The sequence below is a fragment of the Crocodylus porosus genome, unplaced genomic scaffold, assembly GCF_001723895.1.
Source record: "Crocodylus porosus isolate Cpor-Errol unplaced genomic scaffold, CroPor_comp1, whole genome shotgun sequence".
Classification (NCBI taxonomy): Eukaryota; Metazoa; Chordata; order Crocodylia; family Crocodylidae; genus Crocodylus; species Crocodylus porosus.
The window spans coordinates 31,766,246-31,786,164 of record NW_017728931.1 but is presented as its reverse complement, the minus strand read 5'-3'; the positions used below and the strand labels follow the sequence as shown (position 1 = coordinate 31,786,164).

The 19,919-nt window shown below is 42.5% G+C and overlaps 1 protein-coding gene across 3 annotated transcripts in view; it reads left to right on the top strand.

The window, feature by feature from the left end:
* PTPRO (protein tyrosine phosphatase, receptor type O) overlaps positions 1 to 19,823 on the top strand; it is a 258,327-nt gene extending 238,504 nt beyond the window's left edge. For all 3 annotated transcript variants that reach the window (XM_019544502.1, XM_019544500.1, XM_019544501.1), the window contains 4 exons: positions 310 to 464; positions 6,118 to 6,253; positions 16,803 to 16,923; positions 18,494 to 19,823. In XM_019544502.1, the coding sequence (XP_019400047.1) occupies positions 310 to 464; positions 6,118 to 6,253; positions 16,803 to 16,907 (396 nt within the window). In that variant the 3' untranslated portion in view covers positions 16,908 to 16,923; positions 18,494 to 19,823. The remainder of the gene's footprint in view (positions 1 to 309; positions 465 to 6,117; positions 6,254 to 16,802; positions 16,924 to 18,493) is intronic.
* The last annotated feature ends 96 nt before the right edge of the window (positions 19,824 to 19,919 follow it).

Sequence of the window (19,919 nt, the reverse complement as noted above, 5' to 3'; positions counted from 1 at the left end):
ATGAAAAATCCCGTGTTTCTGGCCTTTCCCTTTTTGCATGGCAAAATCAAAAGGAAAATGATGAGGGAAGGGTAAAAGGAAAAATGGGGTAAAAGAATGGAGAAAGTAGAAGCTGCAAAATGATGCAGTTCATGATTTTAAATAAATGCAGTCTTATTCCTTTTGAATGCTAAAGAACATAAATTATTTTGAAAAATAAGATCTTTACCACTTTTACCATTTGCATTTATAAATGTGTTTGTCAGATTGAATGTGATTACATGGAAAAAAACTAATTGGGGTATGGTATTATTTTGTTTTTCCCCATAGGCTGATGAGGTGCAAGATGTGATGCATTTTAACTATACTGCCTGGCCTGATCATGGTGTCCCCACCACAAATGCTGCAGAAAGCATCCTGCAGTTTGTACAGATGGTCAGACAGCAGTCCACAAAGAGTAGGGGGCCCATGATTATACACTGCAGGTAAATGCTTAAGATTCCATTTTCTTTCATTTTACAGTATTTCAAATGCATTATCATTGACTCAAGAGGGCTATCATTTCATATTATAGCCCCAGTTGTAAGGATGTAGTTATTGTGATACATAATTTTTCAAAGTTGAGTGTTACAGGCCAGATCTTTAGTCAGCATAAATTGGAGCAACTTCACTTGAAGTCAGCTGGGCTAATTTACATCAGCTAAGGGACTTCCTCTGCTGTATTTCCCTGTTCTGTTTTTTGGAAGTCAGATATTAAGTGTGGCATTTCCCTGCAAGAAACTATTCTATACAGATCTCTCTGAGATCACTTTACTAATGTGATCTCCTAACATTCGGATGTAAATCCACAGGCAAGCTGTCTTTGCCACAATAGTAACAACCAGCTCTTGTACAGCATATGGTTTTTCTTTTCTTCTGGACAGCATTTTTATGTAGTGTTAAAATGGCTTTAGTGTGTCAGCTGATCTTCTGCTAGCACACTTCTTGACCTCTCTGAAAACAGCAGCTGTTTTCAGTGATTGTGTGTATAACAAAGTGATTTTTGATCCAACTCCACTTAAAAAACATCTATGATTTCAACTCACAATGTGTAGAGTTAAGTACAGATGGTCAAAAAGCCCGGGGCCAAATCAATTCAATCTTTGCAGGTTAGTCTGAGCTGTGTAGATTGGGAAGATAAGCAAGTGAGCAGACATTCACTTTTGATTCTGGAAATGCAGCCACCCACCTGCAGCTGTTCAGGTCAAAAGCTGGGGGCTCTAGAGCACGCCTCCCTGCTCAGCTGGAGCAAACAGCTTGGGCCCAACCTTAACCTGCCCACCACACAAGGGGTGGGAGGGTTTGCAGGGGAGGTACAAAGCATCTTGGGATGGTGGGGACTGTGAGTTAACTTTCAATATGGAGGGAATCTGGGACAGAAGTTCAAAAAATTTATTTAACCTTAGGTAAGTCCAATACTACATCCGTCCAGGTTTATCTTAAACTGGTTCTGGTCATTTTAAAAGTAGTTTATGTGCACTGAAATTCTGTTGAGTTACAGATTTGAGCTGGTTTCTGGTTATTTATACCAGTTTATGTGTAATTTCTGTCCCTAGCTCAAGTGTACTTTTAGGAGATTATCATGGGGATATCTAGGTAACACTGAATCTGAAATGAAACAGAAGCTTCCAAAACATCTCTGAAACTAAGTGAAACCATCCGAAATGTTTCAGATGTTTTGGAATGTTTCAGAATATGAAGCCTACCAAGTTTAAAAAATATCGGTATAGGGATTTGGGGAGAACTGTATCCCAAATTCTTGAAAGCAAAATTCACGTCACGTCTAGGCCTTACAATATATGAGGGTAAAAACTGCAGGGGTAGTAGCCCTTATTGAGGTCACAAAGCCTGCCAAGTTTCAAGAAGATAGGTGTAGGGGTTGTGGGGCAACTGTACCCCAAATTGTTGAAAGCAAAGCTCCTGTCATGTCTATGTGTTACAGCACAGGAGATCAAAACTGTAGGGGTGGTAGCCCCTGGTGAGGCCACAAAGCCTGCCAAGTTTCAAGAAGATAGGTGTAGGGGTTGTGGGGCAACTGTACCCCAAATTGTTGAAAGCAAAGCTCCTGTCATGTCTATGTGTTACAGCACAGGAGATCAAAACTGTAGGGGTGGTAGCTCTTATTGAGGCCACAATGCTTGCCAAGCTATAGGAAGATTGGTGCAGGGGTTTGGGGGGAACTGCCTCTCAAGCTGGGGACAAGCAAAACTCGTGCCATGGGTGCTATGGGACTGACTGTGTCTGTCTTGGAGTGGGGAGGGGAGACACTGCTGCAGGCCTGGCTGCTGAGCTGCTGTGTTCCCAGTTACCAATCAATCGATCATAATTCATTCCCAGACCAGGGACTCAGACCAGCTCAATACACAGGACCTAGCTACTACATAATAACTTAACGAGTAGCAATTAGCACCTACAAAACCAGGCTAAGTCTTGGCACCAGTTTTGCCCATCAGCAGCTAGGGGTGCAGGGCCCCAAGACCCCCCCTGCACCAATCTCCTGCACACACACACAGCTGGCAGGCGTCACAGCAGGGGCCACCATCCCTGCAGCTGTCACCCTGCTGCGCCTTAACACGCAGTGTCACTCATGGCATGAGTTTTGCTTGTCCAGCCCTGCAGTTTTCACCCCCGTGTTGTAACACACAGCCGTAACATGAGTTTGGCTTTCAAGAATCTGGGGTACAGTTTCCCCCCAAACCCCTGCACTGATCTTCTTGAAACTTGGCAGGTTTCATGCTCTCTGCAGAGGCTGCCATCCCTGCACGTTTAATCCAAATTGGACACAAAACAACAAAGTTATAGATATTTCATTGATTCCCCATTATACCCTATGGCTGGATCTCTCGAGGTGGCTCCAAAACTTTGGAGCTACTTTGGCCGAATTGAAGCGGAAACCCAGTCGGATCGCAGCCACCTGAAGCAGCCGGATCTGAAGCCGGATCAGATTGCTGCCAACTCGCACAGGCCTAGTACTATACTATGTGGACATAACATCAAAAGCCCTAGCTGCAGGTTTTTCATGACTGAAGTGTTTGGCACTTCCTGTTCTGCACTTTATACACTAATTTCTTTATATAAAAATTAGTCTATAAAGATTTATATATCATAAGCTGGAGCTAACTTAATCAGATGATGAACTGCAGCTCACAAAAGCACGTGTGTGTGTGTGTGTGTGTGTGTGTGTGTATATAATATTGATATATTATATCTCATTTATATATCAATATATTGATATATTTAATTTAGATAACTTAGTCAATAAAGTGCAAGTCTACCCTGCTTGCTGCTTGACTTACGAGTAATACAGCTAACTGTGACTTGCAGTCAGATGGCAAGTCCTAAGTGACAGTGACATTTCACAGCAAACAGCCTTTTACAATAACACTGCTTCAGCTTCCTTATGATATTTCTCACGCGCTCATTAGTAAATCATGCCACAGCAGCATTTTTTATAATTACCAGTAGGGCTGTGCAAAATTTCGCCAGCAGTTTCATTTCAACTCATTTTGAGGTCAAAACAGCAAAATTGAAATGAAATAAAGGGCTTCAAAACAGCCTTAAAACAAAACAAGGCTAGTCAAAACGTTTCAAAAGTCAAAATGTTTCAACCATAGCACTGGGGAAGTCAGTCTAGCTGAGCTGAGTTCCCATCTGCAGCACTATGGATCTAGCACCAGGGGATCTAGCCTGTCACTGGCTGATCTAGCGAAACATTGAACCAGAGTTGAAACAACCTCATTGTTTCAATGAAGCAAGACGCAACAGCTGTTTCAAATCAAAATGAAATTCGATACGAAACACTGTTCCGCTGAAACCTTGAAACTCGAGGTGAAACAGAATGGTACTGTTTCACACAGCCCTTATAGCCTGGCATGTAGCCTTCCCTACACAAGTTACTAAGTAAACTCATGGGGAGTAAAGTTGCAAGATTGAGCCATAATGCAAAACAGAGACATATACTGTAGGCTCAAAGAAGGGACTTGTATAAAATGTTTTATTTCTTTCATTACCTATGCTCAGCTCCCCTGTTCCATGCTTACTTCACAATATGTACCAGTAATGAAACATAGGAACACGAGTGTACTATATTACCTTTAATAAAGATAATTCCACCTGTAATGAAATATACTCTGTACTATAACAAACTAGCTACAAATATATATATTATAGTTATGGAGGAAAGTAACCACTACAGGAAATCAGTAAAAAGAAAAAAATACCAATACATTATTTTGTACACCTTTAAAATTAATCTCAAACTTTACTGCAAGCATGAAATTGATAGCCTATTACTGAATTCATTAAATTGAGTTTCATACATCTATTTTTACATCTAGCAGATTTGTGATTTTTTTAAATCACTTCTGTCAAATTCATGAAATTGGATTCATTAATTCATGAGCAGATACCTGTCAAAATAATTAGATTAAGAGCCTCTGATTGGATTCATGAATTTGGTATGCCTCATCTGTCAGATGCGTGAAATCAACATTTCTTTTGAATTAACAAATTAGAGTTTAAAAACCACCAACTAGCTCATGAAACCACTTGTAAGCTACCTTGAGCTGAACTGTTTATTCTAAAGGCTTTCAATGGTTTCCTGAAGAACCTGATGAAGTGAAGCAGTACAAGTACACTAAGGATTGAAATTGTAGCTATAAAGAACTAATTTCATCCACCAAAAATAAAATAAAGGGCTAGGTATTTACATGAAATTAGGTATACTTTCTGATAGAAGGAGAACTGGTCCTAAATATCTTAAGCATAAACATACTTGTCCACTAGAAGTTTGAGGTAATATCTGAGTTCAAAGCAGTGTATCTTATTGGAAGCCATCTCATGTTTCCGGAGTAGGTGTCCTGGATCATGGTACCTTCTGCCCAACAGGTCCACGTGACCTAAGGATCTGTATCTGCAGTGCAGAGTTCAGCAGGGCCTTGACTGCTCTTCTGTCACTGCAGGAGTAAGTGAACAAAGTGGGGGTTATGTTGCAATAAATGTCCTTCCAATGTCCCAAGACTACTGTAGTTCCATTGTGTCTGCCTATATAGTCGGTCTGAAGACGCCTTTAATGAGAATAGAGATATTTTATTTCTTTGCTCATAATCCATTTTTTAGAGTGGGGCTGGGGAAGAAGGGAGATCGGGGGGGGGGGTGCAGAGGGAGGTTGCTGCATAGTCCAGTATATATAGGCTTTAAACTAGAAATCAGGAGACCTAGGCTCTACCAGATATCTCCTGTGGAACTGTGGGCAAGTCATTTAATCTCCATTTCCGCCCGGCCATTGTCCATTTAGATTTACTAGCTATTTCTTTGGGGGAATGGGCTGTTGCAATGTTCTTCTTTAACAGGAAGTGTGTTGACTTTGTGGAGTTTATGAAACCAAGCTGTGTAGAACAACAGGCTCTACTTCATAGAGTCCTTTTGTAGTAAGCACAATAAACTATACAAGGTGTACTTGTGAATTCAAATAGACCTAATGTTGTAATTTTCCTGGGAATGGGAAGAAGATGATGAGACAATAGAATGCAGCAGAGAGAGATCAAAGATCCACCTGAGCCTAGCACACCATTAGGCCATTGTGGTCAGGGATTACCAGTTTCTATAGCCAGCATCATATCCAGTGTTCCTGGACTCCCCAGGCCCTGATTTACAAATGGCAGTCTTTAGCACAAACCCAGAGCAGGGTTTGCACTCATTCTTCCATAGCCAGAGCAAGGCATCTGAACCTTTCTACCACCTTGCTCCTAACCTTGGGCAAGGTGAAGAGGAGACTGATTAGGCCCAGGCTCTCTCAAAATCTGAGTTCTGTAGCCTATAAAGATCATGCATTTATCAGTTCTTTCTGTATATTTACTTTAAAAGGGTGAAATAACTGCAAATCTATTAGTTGTGTGTGTCCTTTATAAGGGACATGTGGGGTATTGCGCAGCATATATTATAGATATTTTAAAAATCTAAATTATACATTTTTTCCATCATAAATGATGCCTTCATTCCAAACTGCAGGATGGCATTTGCTTTCTGCACCTGCAAACTCAGTGTTTCCTAAGTATCTCCACAAAAAGTGGTAACCTGTGATGATGATGTGTGTTACAGTGCTGGTGTGGGACGGACAGGAACCTTTATAGCATTGGATCGGCTCTTGCAGCACATTCGTGATCACGAGTTTGTAGATATATTAGGACTGGTGTCTGACATGCGGTCTTATAGGATGTCCATGGTGCAGACAGAGGTATGGTATTTCATCCTCTTGTATTTCAGAATGAATCCTATTAAAGAAATCCTGTATTGTATAACTATTCTGTATAACTATTTCATGCTTTTTCTCTACAGCATGCTCTTGAATCCTGCAACTGTTGATTCCAATGAGCATTTTACTCTTTTCTGTATATAGATGAAAAAGTTTTCTTCTCCTTATCAAATTTATATTATTATATTTTTGTTCCTATGATCCATTAAATACTAATAGATCAGGACAGCCTTTTATCTTAATAAACTGACATATTTTAGATGGGGTGACTAGTAATTGAAGTAGACGTGAACAAATGACATGAAGCATAACAGATTGGAAAATACTGGACTTATTCATGGGTTTAAATGAGTATTGGGGATCTTTTAGGATTGGATAGGTATTCATTTTTGGTCAATGAAATGTTATGAAACAGCTAATGAACTAAAGTTGCACAGTGAATATCCAAAAAAATTAAAATTGGAAACAGCGAAAATAAAACAAGTACACTGTGAGAGCAATCAATTGTCAATAGAACAAGTGTTGATAGAACAATATTTCTGATGTGAAACATATTTTCCATTTTCTCTATGGAACGTTCTCATCAGCTGTACTAATGACTGAAAGTTTTCATTCACTTGGCTTTTTATTGACTCTATTAAATTAGTTGTTGATCCTAAACTGGAAAAAAAGATTACATCGTAACTGACAGACTGGGTCTGGAAGATGAACTACTTTAAAGATGCTTCATTCCAAGTCAGCATGTAGACAAAGTTGCTGAGGCATTATGTGGGGAACCTATAGTAGCATGGTCTACCTTGTGTCTATTTTGGGGCTTCATTTTTATCATAGAGTCATAGAAAATTAGGGTTGGAAGGGACCTCAGGGGGTCATCTAGTTCAACCCCCTGGTCAAAGCAGGATCATCCCCAGCTAGATCATCCCAACCAAGGCTTTGTCTAGCTGAGTCTTAAAAACCTCCAAAGATGAAGAGTTCGCAGCCTCTCTGGGTAACTTGTTCCAGTGATTTACTACCCTCCTGGTGAGAAAATTTCTTCCTAATATCTAACTTAAACTTCCCTTGCTTCAGCTTGGGACTGTTGCTCCTTGTTCTGTCGTCTGCCACCACTGAGAACAGTCTTGCTCCATCCTCCTTCAAAACCCTCTTCAGGTAACGGAAGGCTGCTATTAAATCCCCTTCCATTCTCCTCTTTTCTAGACTAAATAAGCCCAGTTCCCTTAACCTGTCCTCATAAGTCACATGTCCTGTCCCCCTCATGATTTTCATTGCCCTCCATTGGACTCTCTCCAGTCCACCAACATCCTTTCTGTAGTGGGGGGCCTAAAACTGAACACAGTACTCCAGATGTGGCCTCACCAGTGGTGAATAGAAGGGAATAATCACTTCCCTTGACCTGCTGGCAACACTCCTACCAATGTAGCACAGTATGCTGTTAGCCATCTTCACAACAAGGACACGCTGTTGATTCATATTTAGATTATTGTCCACTGTAACCCCCAGGTCTTTTTCCTGCCCAGCCAGTCAGTCCCCAGCCTGTACCAGTGCATGGAATTGTTTTGTCCTAAGTGCAGGACTTTGCACTTGTCTTTGTTGAACCTCGTATTTCTTTTGGCCCAATCCTCCGATTTGTTTGGGTCACTCTGAATCGTAGGCCGACACTCCAACATATCTATTACTCCCTACAGCTTGATGTCATTTGCAAACTTGCTGAGGGTGCCGTGTATGCTATCTTCCAGGTCGTTGATGAAGAAATTGAACAAAACTGACCTCTACGGCACTTCACTTGATACCGGTTGCCAACTAGACATCGAACCATTAATTACTACTCTATGAACCTGATGCTCCAGCCAGTTTTCTGTCTACCTTACAGTTTGTTCATCCAGCCAGTACTTCTTTAGCTTGCCTTTTACAATGTTTCATAGTTTTTAGGGTCAGAAGGGACCTAAACAGATCATCAAGTCCAAATCTCTGCCCTGGGCAGGAATGAGTACTGGGATCATAATACCTCAGCCAGGTGTCTATCCAACCTCCTCTTGAAGACCCCCAAGTTAGGGGAGAGCACCACCTCCCTTGGGATCCCATTGCAGAGCCTGGCATCCCTAACCGTAAAGTAATGCCTCCTGATACCAAGCCTGAACCTACTCTCAATCAATTTGTGGCCATTATTCCTTGTTATCCCAGGTGGAGCCCGGGGGGAACAGAGCCTCACCTATTTTCTGCTGGTTCCCCCAGTGAGTTTATAGATGGCCACCAGATCTCCTCTCAGTCTTCTCTTGTGGAGGCTGAATAGATTTAGGCCCTTTAGTCTATCTTCAAAGGGCCTGGCTTGCTGCCCCATGTGAGTGACTCTCCTCTGGATCCTCTCAAGGTTAGCCACATCCCTCTTGAAGTGCAGTGCCCAGAAGTGGACACAGTACTCCAACTGCAGCCTGACCAGCACTGCACAGAGGGAAAGAATCACCTCCCTGGACCTGCTTGTGATGCATCTGTAGATGCACGACAAGGTGTGGTTAGCCTCACTGATTTTCTTTGCATTGGCGGCTCATGTCCATCCTGGAGTCAACAATGATTCCAAGATCGTTTTCAGCCACTGTGTTGTTGAGAAGGGTATTCCCCAGCCTATAGGTATGTTGCAGGTTCCTTCTCTCTAGATGCAGCACCTTGCACTTGCCTGTGTTGAATTTCATTCTATTCTCATCTGCCCACCTCTGTAACCTGTCTAACTCTAGTTGGATTCTGTCCCTCCCCTCCAGTGTGCCCACTTCTCCCCACATTTTTGTGTCATCAGTGAATTTGGATGGTGTGTTTTCCACACCCAACTCCAAGTTGCTGATAAAGATGTTTAATAGCACAGGCCCAAGGACTGAGCCCTGGGGAACTCCACTGCCAACATCCCTCCAGGTCAAAAATGACCCATCTACCACCACTCTGTGGGTGTGACCATCAAGTCAATTTGCCACCCATCTGACTATATAGGCATCAATGCTGCAGTTGCCTAGTTTTTTTATGAGAATGGGATGAGAAACATTGTCCAAGGCCTTTTTGAAGTCCAGGTAGACGACATCCACCTCAATGCCCACATCCAAGGACTTGGTGACTTGGTCATAAAATGAAACCAGGTTAGTCAGGCAGGATATACCCTCAGTGAACCCATGTTGGTTGCCCCTGGGCGTTACCTCCTATGCTGGGCCCCTGCAGATATGCTCCTCGATAATTTTCTCAAAGGTCTTCTCAAGGACAAAGGTGAAACTAATTGGCCTATAGTTACCCAGATCCTCCTTTCTCCCCTTCTTGTAAATGGGGACCACATTTGGCCTTTTTCCAGTCCTTTCGGACCTAGCCAGAGCACCACAAGTGCTCGTACAGCTGTGCCAGGGGCCCTGCTATGACCTCTGCCAAGTCCCTCAGTACCCTTGGATGAAGAGCATCTGGACCTGCTGATTTAAACAAGTCCAGCCCCTCCAAGAGTTCCCTAACTAAATCATCCCTGACCCTAGGCATAGTGTCGTGTCCCCTGAGCCTGTCCATAATCCTAGTGAGGGTATTTTCCTGGTCCCTGCTTAGAAATATGGAGGCAAAGAACTCGTTGAAGAGATCAGCTTTTTCCTTTGCTGCTATCTCCAGATTGCCAAGCCTGTCCTGTAGGGGCCCCATCTTACGTAGTGCCACCTTCTTACTCCCTATGTATTTGAAAAAGGACTTTTCATTATCCTTAATTCTGGTTGCCAGCCCTAGTTCCATCTCTGCCTTGGCCTTCCTAACTGCCTCCCTGCAATCATGAGCAATGGAGGTGTAATCCTTCTTGGTGATAGCCCCTTACTTCCACTGATTATATGCCACCTTTTTTGCCCTCAGTCCCTCCTGGATGCCTTTACTGAGCCAAGGGGGCTTTTTAGCATTCTTTCCCCCTTTGGTTCACATTGGGACTGACTCTGAACTCAGAGGATCGTCTGCTTAAGGAACAACCAGCCGTCCTGGACTCCCATCTCATTGAGGCTCTGAGTCCCCAGTGTCTGCCTTACTAATCTCCTTAGTTCATTGAAGTTGGCCCTCCTAAAATCAAGGACTTTTGCCTTACTGCTTGCTTTCACCACTCTGCACCAGACAGTAAATTCCAGCAGACAATGGTCACTAATGTTTAGGAAGTCGAGCACCCGCAGATCCCTCACCAGGTCATTGCCTGTGGCAAGGACCAAGTCCAGCAAGGCATCTCCTCTGGTGGGATTGTGTACTTTCTGGGTTAGGTGGGGGTCCTGTATGCAGGCTAAAAACCGATGTGAGCATTCAGACCCGGCTGACTGTTCCTCCCAGCAGATGTCTGGGTAGTTTAGGTTACCCATGACAACCACGTCCCGTGTCCTTACAGCCTCCATGAGCTGACCTGAAAATTCCTGGTCCAGCTCATTCCCCTGGTGAGGCGGTCTGTAGTAGATGCCCACTGTCAAGTCCCTTTCCTCACAACCCCCTTGCATTCTAACCCGGAGCACCTCAGTTTGGCCCTCTTCTGAACCCATCCTGATCATTGAGGATGTGTAATGTTCTTTAACATAGAGTGCTACACCCCGCCCTTGCTTTTTTCCCTACTCTATCCCAGCTATACAACTTCAATGTCTGCTGCCCAGTCATGGGTAGAATACTGCCAGGTTTCTGCAAGCCCAACCAGGTCTGGGTTTTTGCTAGCTAGCAAGAGGGCAGTTCCTCCTGCTTATTCCCTATACTTCTAGCATTTGTGTAGAGGCAGTTGAGACCTCCTATGGGTGTTCGTGCTGCCCTCTTGTTCTCAAGCTTGCCTGGGCCCTTGTCACTCATCTGCGTTGTTCCTGCTCGCATCACCTGGATTGACATCAAAGTGTCCACCTGCACCTCTGCATTCCCATCCCCTGATGAACCTAGTTTAAAGCTCCCTGTGAGTTTAATGCTCGCTGTATGAGCACTGTGGGAGACCATATCAAAAGCCTTGCTAAAAACAAGATACACCACATCCACTGGTCTCCCTGCCTCCACAGAGCCAGTCATCTCATCATAGAAGGCAATCAGGTTGGTCAGGCATGACTTGCCCTTGGTGAATCCATGCTGACCCTTCCTAAACACCTTCTTCTCCTACAAGAGCTTAGAAATTGATTCCTTGAGGATCTGCTGTGTTGCATATCACAGGCAATCAACCTCTTTTCATCATATTGCAAGGACTTGATCCAATGCCTATTGAAGTTAATGGTAAGACTTCTTCCATTTAAGGATTCAAAGCACAGAGATTATTTTAAATTCCTGACTACCACTGAGGTAATGCATCTCAGAAGAGGCTCTTAATTCTGTGCAGCTGATTAGTGGGTAAATAGGAATGACACAGGGGCCCAGGTCATGACCCATCTTAACATGAACATCTCCCACTGCTTTAGAGAGGATAGTGCCCCCCTGCTCCTACACAGTTAATTGTAATGGCTTTCTGGCTTCTATCTTGTTTCCATGTTTTCATTGGCCAGCTGGTATGTTGCCTCCTACATTGGTGTTTTAGCAAAATATCACTCCTCTCTCTTTCCATCCCACACCGGTACGTATACACACACACACATACACGCAGAAGGGGTTGTAATGCTTCAGTAGGCTAGATCAGGATTAAAATGCTCCACTAACTAGTGCGAAGGAGCAGGATTAAATACATGGGAGCAGAATCTGGCTCACAAGCTACGTATGTATGAGAGAAAGCGAGAGAGACGCCTACCTCATAATCTTAGTCAACAAAGCTAGCTCTGATGCATCCTGACAAGCAGAAAAACCTTATCACAGTCATGTGTGGGTCGCATTGACATTCATATATTTGCTTGCCAGCCTTGACTTACTGTGTTTTTAATGAGAGGTAGGGAGTCTCTCTGAAGTGTTGTCCCCACAGGCCACTAGATGTCAGTGTGATTTTATGATTTCAAGGCAGGATGGGCTGGGTGGTAAGAGCAAGCAAGCCTTTTATTACAGAACCTGAAACCACAGGCAACATACTTGGTTTCATGTTTCCCACTGAACTGGAAACTTGGCCCGGGTTCATTGAATAGTTCGCAAACTGAATGAGTCTCAAGTAAAGATGACCCTAAATTCCATCCACTCAGGATTCCAGGTTAATGGGTTCTAGAAATCCAATTAGACTTGAGGTCTGAATTTTGCACTGGTCCTAGTTTGGTAAATTCAGAGCATGCATACCACACCCTGGAATGACCTGGGCAAAACTAAGCGAACCTCAGCTGGAGTGGGATAACTTTGAAATATTTAGAGGGAACTCATGGCAGTTTAATATCTCTCTACTAATGACTTGCTCTCATTTTAAGTGTCTTTATGCTGGTTTTAAGGTAACCCGTGCCAAAGCTCCCAGGGTTATAAATGCCTTGTAGGTGGAGAGTGTTTGGAATTGGGACTCAGATTCCATGGCTTGGAGCATTTCTACTTTTAAGTCAGCAGGCCCCAGAGCCTAAAAGAGTATTTTTAGTTTCACCAGTTTTTTTCCTCCTTTTGCCCCGGAATGGGGCTAAATTATGAGATATGAAAATCACGATGAAATGTAATATTTATTATTTACCTATACTATGGCAGTATTTGGTTTGTCAAAGATCAAAGTCTATGAAGAGAGCTCTCTGGGCAGATTTAGGATTTTGAAAAAGGGAGTGCACATGGTCTGGTAAATCATCACATATTACACAACACAACACACATTTTTTCTCTAGTTAAAGAAACTAGAAGCTTTCCTAATATGGAAGGGGGCTAGCACTGTATTATTATGTTCAAAGCAAAATAACAAATATAAATGAAATGTGCATTAATTTTCTAGCGTATATATGAAGTTTAAGAAACATAAAAAAGTAGGCAAAAAATAGTCATAGGATGTTGTCTCAGTAGTTTAGTCATTATAGTTTTTAGTCATTATAGTTAAAGGCACATATCTTATTCAGATTCAGAAAACAAAATCTAGTATTCTTGAGCCTCATGACAATGCCTCCAATACCTCTCTGTCAGTCATTTTTACATCTGAGTGAGTATTACCAAACCTGAGTTAAGGTTCATTCTGCAGGGCTCTGAAATAGGAGAGCCATTAGCAGGGAAGGCTAACAGACAGTAGCGTTGCAGAACAAAGGATAGTTTGAATAATGAAATATCAAGACCATTTGAAAAAGGGAGAGGGTTGTTAACTAGGGCTGTGCGAACTTTTGCCAGCAGTTTCATTTCAACATTGTTTCAAATCATTTTGAGCTTGAAATAGCAAAATTGAAACGAAAAAGAGTGCTTCGAAAATTTCAAAATGTTTCGAAGCTCAGGCTGGACTTGTCTGGAGGGAAACAGAAACTAAAGTAAGGAGAGGGAGGGGAGCCGGGGGCGGGGGAGGAGTGATCTCATTATTGACTGTGTAGCTGGCCAGTGACTGTCATCCTTTCCTGAGGTCCCTTCCAATCCCAGTGCTCTGGGGCTCTGGGGGAGGGATGGAAAAACTGGATAAAAGGCAGCATTGTTTGAACTACCCTACTTTCTGCCTTGGTGTCAGCTGAGTGACGCATGGTGTCATCCACCATGTCACGAGTTTTGCCTGTCAGCAGCTAGAGGTGCAGGGCCCCAGAACCCCTGCATCCATCTTCTTGACAGCTGGCAGGCTTTGTGGCCTCAGCAGGGGCTAGCAGGCCTGCAGCTTTCACCTGCTGCACCTTAACACACACAGTGTCACCCATGTCATGAGTTTTGCTTTTCTGCAGCTTGAAGTGTAGTTTCCCTGAAACTCCTGCACCTAACTCCTTGAAACTTGGCAGGCTTCATGCCCTCGGAAGGGGCTACTATTCCCACAAGCTTCACCCAAATCAGGTCAGAAATGAGAGTTATAAGCTGTTTTGTGCTTCCCCATTATAGCCTATGGGTTAAACTTTAAAACAGTGAAACTGTTTTGACAAAACAAAATGGAGCACCCCTTTCAAGTTGAAACAAAATGCTGTTCTGTTGAATTGCTGAAATGCAAGTTGAAACAAAATGGGGCCTTTTTTGCACAGCCCTATTGTTCACACTGGTGGAGTAGAAAAAGATTAACAGGAATCAGGGAGATGATAGAATTCAGTTGCCTCTCTTAGTAGTACCTGAATAGAAATGCTTCTGCCCCTCTCAGGCAGTTGGTTTTAAAGTTGGGTACAGCAGGAACTTAAGGCCCATGCGATTGCACCACACTACCTCCTCCCTCCCCCTGACCCCTGGCTCCTTAGCTCTGGGGATAGGAGACTGGACTAATGACCTCTTGAAGCTAGGGGCAGACCCAGGGGGTATGCACTGATACACTTGCATCCACTTACACTGGTACACTTGATTCCTGCTGCACCCAAGGGTGAACACCAACTGTCTGGCAGTGGCAGGAGCATTTCTAGTCGGGAAGTGCTGATGGAGTCATGTGACTTTGTGGCTCATTGTAATCTACCTGATCCCTTTTAAACTCTTTATTCATAGGGTGTTAATGATCCTCCCTTCTTTTTAATGGTGTTGGTGTTCCAATAAAGCCAGCCTTTGTTCTACTATTCTGCTGTCTGTTAGCCATTCCTGGTAATGAAGCTCCTACTTTCAATGCAGTGAAGATTGTTTTTAACTATTTTTTTCTGATTCTGTGCTTGTGTTTAAACACTGTATGTACAGATAACAAAAAAACGGCCCTTTTCTAACCTTGTTACAATGCAAATAATTTATATGGTGATAACTCCATAAAGAAATTGTTGAATAGTTTGTGAACAAGTTTTACTGGTTTGTTGTCAAAAGTTTTAGACAGACATATAAAAAGCATGATGCTAACCAAGAGCTTTTATTGGGCTGAATATAAGGATCATAATGCTTTAATATGTTCTCCCAAGATTAATATTTTAGTAAAAAACAAAAAAGGGTTTTTACATACAACCACCAAATCTAAGGGATACCCATGCTTCCAAGCATATCTGTATAAGCATGCCACTTCAATGCACTGCTGCGTCACACTTATCAGTTGTTTAATACCCTACTCCAGGGATGGACAGCCTGCAGCATGGGTGCTACAACTGGCACAGGCAGCCTGTGTGTGTGGCATGTGATGGATCAGGGAGGAGCAAAGAACATAGTGGCATATAGGTAGGTTGACCATGTATTCCAGTTTGGCTGGAACAGTCCTGGATTTTGGAGGCCAGTTCTAGTTGGCTGGTGAAATTTAACATGAACATCCCAGGCACGGGGCACAGAGTAGGGAGGCAGAGCAGCATGAAATAGGAAGTCCTAAAAGACAGCAAAATTGTCCTAAAATAGGCTAGCTTGATTAGTGTGCTGACTAGTAAAAAGGGGAGGTGATTGTTAACACCTGTGAAGCAAAGAATACTAGGTTATTCATGAGCCGTTGACTCCCTTACCTGCCCGAATAGTAATACCAGAGCTGCACCATTGTGTCCCATCCCCTCCTCTGCCATCAACAGTGCTACTGACTTGAGAGGCAGCGAGACGGGAGGGTGGGGGGCAGTGTCCATTGTTTCATATGGTCACCCTACATATAAAGGCATGCAGCAAAAAAGCACAGCAACAGTTTGCACACAGGGAGCAGAAAGCAATGCCACAGGTCAGGCAGGGGAAGGGGATTGGAGTGGTACTGAGAAAGGCTGTGGGGCTTAGTCTGTGGCATGCCTGCCAAAAAGGTTGGCCCCTCACTTCTCTATCCATAGCTACCAGACAGGAAGCAATGCACACTGTAGCAAGTTGCAACTGTAAATTGTCTGGCACCCTGGGGCAAATGGTGCCAAGGGAACTTTTAATGACCACAAATGAGAGGATCTTAGGTTTTCTATACAGCCTCTAAAATTCATCCATCCAGGATTAGGGCATTACTAATACAGAATCACCAGTGTCACCTGCCATACCAGCTGGAATTTCCTTGAATGTAACCCTTTCAGGGACTGACCAGGCCAAGCCCTGCTAAATTTGTAAGATGTAACAAGGCAACAGCTAAGGCAATGAGAGTGGTGACAATATGGAGATTCAAAGACCAGAAAAAATCACTGTAATCACATTAGCCAGAGTACTTCCTTGAATTAAGTCTTCTTGGCACTAGAGTGTCTTTTAGAACAATATCCAGGCTTGATTTTAAAATTGCCAGTGAGAGAGAAAATCTACTCTAGCCCTTAGTAAATTTTTCCAATGGCCAGTTACCCACACTGTTAAAAATGTGATCTTTACTTCTGGTCGAAACTTGTCTAGCATTGGTCTCCAGCCAAGTGACATAAATTCAGTCAACACTGTTACAGTCTAACTCATCAGCATTATTCAGTTAATTAAGAAGTCATGTAACTAATGGTGACACAGAGGCAATGCTGGCACAGTTTGTTTCCATTGATACTGCATATGGAAAGCCAGTTTCTTTAACGGGTACATTGCCATGCAGACCTCATACAACTGCACTACTGTAAAAATGGCTGACTGAACTGGTCTTCTCATTATATAGTTCCTGTCCAGGTTTTGCCAAGCTATAGCAGATGGAAAAACACATGCATTTTTTTTTTGTCTCTGTTTTTTCCAGGAACAATACATTTTTATTCATCAGTGTGTGCAATTGATGTGGCAAAAGAAAAAGCAGCAGTTCTGTATCAGTGATGTCATATATGAGAATGTCAGCAAGTCCTAGTTCAGGCTCACAGGTGGTAAGTCTCATGAAACTGTGCCTGCAATTCTGCTTACAGAAGTAATGTTTCTATCAGGACTTTCATCATAACCTTTTCCCTTCTCAAGATTTCTTCTGCTTGGATTTGAAATTTTCTATACCTTGCCCCTCTAGGGGTGATTTTTATATGTGGCTGTTGCAGGGGGAGGCAAGGGAGAGAAGGGTGTGTGCAGAGCATAAGGCAAGCTGCATTAGTCATTGGAGTTGAAACAAAGTACTGTAGGTCATACTTTCCACAGCAACTTTTCTGGCTCACCAACCATTAAAAAAAAAAAAAGGCTGGCTAAACAGAATGTTTCATACCAGTGTTCTGGATGAGGCAGCTATCCTCTGCCAAATTTAAAGGATAAATTTAAAAAAAAAGTATAATTGATAGTGATTTGTGAGAGAATGAAGCCAATCAGTTGTCGTCTATCAACCACCAAATTATCAGGGTCAATTGAAAGTCCAACCCATATTGGGTGTTCTTAGGCTGTGCTACCAGACAAGTCACAGAGGCTGCTGAAGAGACAGTTGGCAGCAAATAAACTCCAAGGCTGAAGTCTGGGAAGACCATTAGCCTCGGCTGTGCATATGGAAGGAGTGTCAACTTACCACCACTGCTACTGAGCAACTCGCTATAAAATTCTTATATTTTAAGTGTTCAGCTCAAAGTGAAACAGGAGAAAATCACAACAAACCTGACATGTCAAACTGCTGACAGATAACCTAGTCCTAGCATGTTGTTTTGGAGTCAAAAGCAACTTCACCAAGCTCCACAAATTGTTGTGCACCTTTAGGCACATATGCCTGTCTGTTCCTCAGCAGGGCTGGGTTAACATATAGGCAAATTAGGCACATTCCTAGGGCCCTAAGTGAAGCAGGTGCCCTGTTGTGTTTATTTCACATACTATAATTGAGTGAAAAAAGTAGGAGCCCACAACTTTGTTTGCCTAGGGCCTACTAAAGGGTTAATCTGGTTCTGTTCCTCAGTTTCTCCCTCTGGAAAACATAATTAATGATACTGAGCTACTTTTGTCAAGATGTTGGAAATCCAAGCAGCAGTGATGCCAGCCGAGGTTATGCAATTTAGTATATAACCTCATTCTGTGAGCCCCACTGTTCCCTTCCCTTATTCTCCATACCATTTTGTGTTCTCTTCTTCCTGTCGAAGCAGCAAGTATATAGCTGTACAGTCTTTTAATTGCATTTCCAACTAAGCAAGGGGGCAGAGGCTGGGATTTCTTAATGACAATAAAAATAAATTACTCTAAGACTACAGTCCACAGCCAATATTATGATAAAAATGATAGGTGATTTTAGCTGCATCTCAATTTTGGGGAGTCCAACTTGAGGTCTCACAGCAGGGTCTGCTCTTTGTGGGGTTTAGTACTCACAACTCTTGTAATTAGGTCTCTGAGGCATTTGATTCTTTAATATTTTGACCCACATGTCCTGTGTTTTGTCCCCACTAGAGAGTAATCTCCTCCTAACCAGACCTTTGGTACTGAAAAATGACAGGTTTTATATTTAGCTCTCAGACAGGCTCTATTTGCTTTGTTCTTTTCCAGGTGAGATCATGAAGTATGCCCATCCTCCCTTGCTTCAGATTCTTTTTTGTTTGAACTGCTAGCTGTTTTGCCATGGAAGGCCACTGCTTTGCAGTATGTGGACAATATAAGAAAGGTACTGAACATTTTAGAAGCACTGGGGAGACTTAGCCTTAAAGACCTGGCAGTGTCTTTTTGGACTATTTAATTTCTGGACTTTTTAAAAATACCGGACCAAATTCAGCTAAACAACATGAAGGAAAAGACACTATGTGCATAACTTACAGTACTCAAGATAGTTGGGTTTTTGTTTTGGTTTAGGGTTTCCTGTGCAGGTTGGGCTTGAAGTAAAAGCAAGTGCAATATTTTTTTAATGGTTGAATGAAGAGCTTTCTTCATGTGTCACTGGTCTGTGCTAAAGTCCATAGGAGAACAGGCATTGTTAGTATCTAATAATACCTCATCAGTGAATAGCAAGGCATGAACATACAGAAAGGACAGTGGATTTTGCAAAAGAGAAGCTGGGGGCTATTGATTTGGCTGTTGACTACAGCACTAAAGTACTGTGCTTCAGAGGACTGGCAAGAATACAGTACCCATGGAACTTGACTAGCACTCCAAAAATTCAAATTGTAAAGTTCAAAGGTAGAGTAGAAGGCCTATGTTAGAAAAGTTCTGTTGTTCTCGTTCCTTGATGTGCCCCTGCTAATTAAACAGTGGGATTATTTGTTTTTTCCTTTACCTTTATAAGTAATGCTACTGAGCTGGTTATTTTTTTAGATGATCCTAATCAATAAGCAGAAAAAACTGAAGCTGGAACATCTTTAGACTCCATTACTGTAGTACTGAACTGTCGGAGCGGTCCATAGTGCCTATACCCCTCATGCTTTTTTAATTTATTATTATTATTATTTTTAAATATTTTAGGCACCTCTGAAGCCGATTCAGGTTGGAAAAAAATGTGCTGCAATAGATGTAACTTAATTTCTCTCATGAGCCAGAAAGTCATGATGATGTGAAAGTGCGGGTTCAGTCTGCCAAGTTGTTATGACTTCGATATGAAAGTATCAGAACATGGTATGGATTCCTTCAGGGACTTTGTGATTTTTTTTTTTTGCTGTCAGTTTCATTTTAGTCAACTTAAGATGTGCTATATTCTTTTCGGCTTTGTATAATTCCAGTACATCATTGTGTATCGTGACATAGATGCTGCCAGAATGGATGTTGATGACATTTTGTAACCTGTTGTTTGTGTCACCTCATTGGACATTAGAGACTATGGTACTCATGTAAACAAATTGAAAAAAAAAAGAGCTGAAAGTAAACACATTGGGTTATTTAACTATGAAAATGTCACCAGGAGCAGCCAGGGCTACCTGGACCTTTCTGTCTTTGTCTGTGCACCACAGACTAGCAGTTCAACAGCTACCCAGGAGCTGTGATAGAA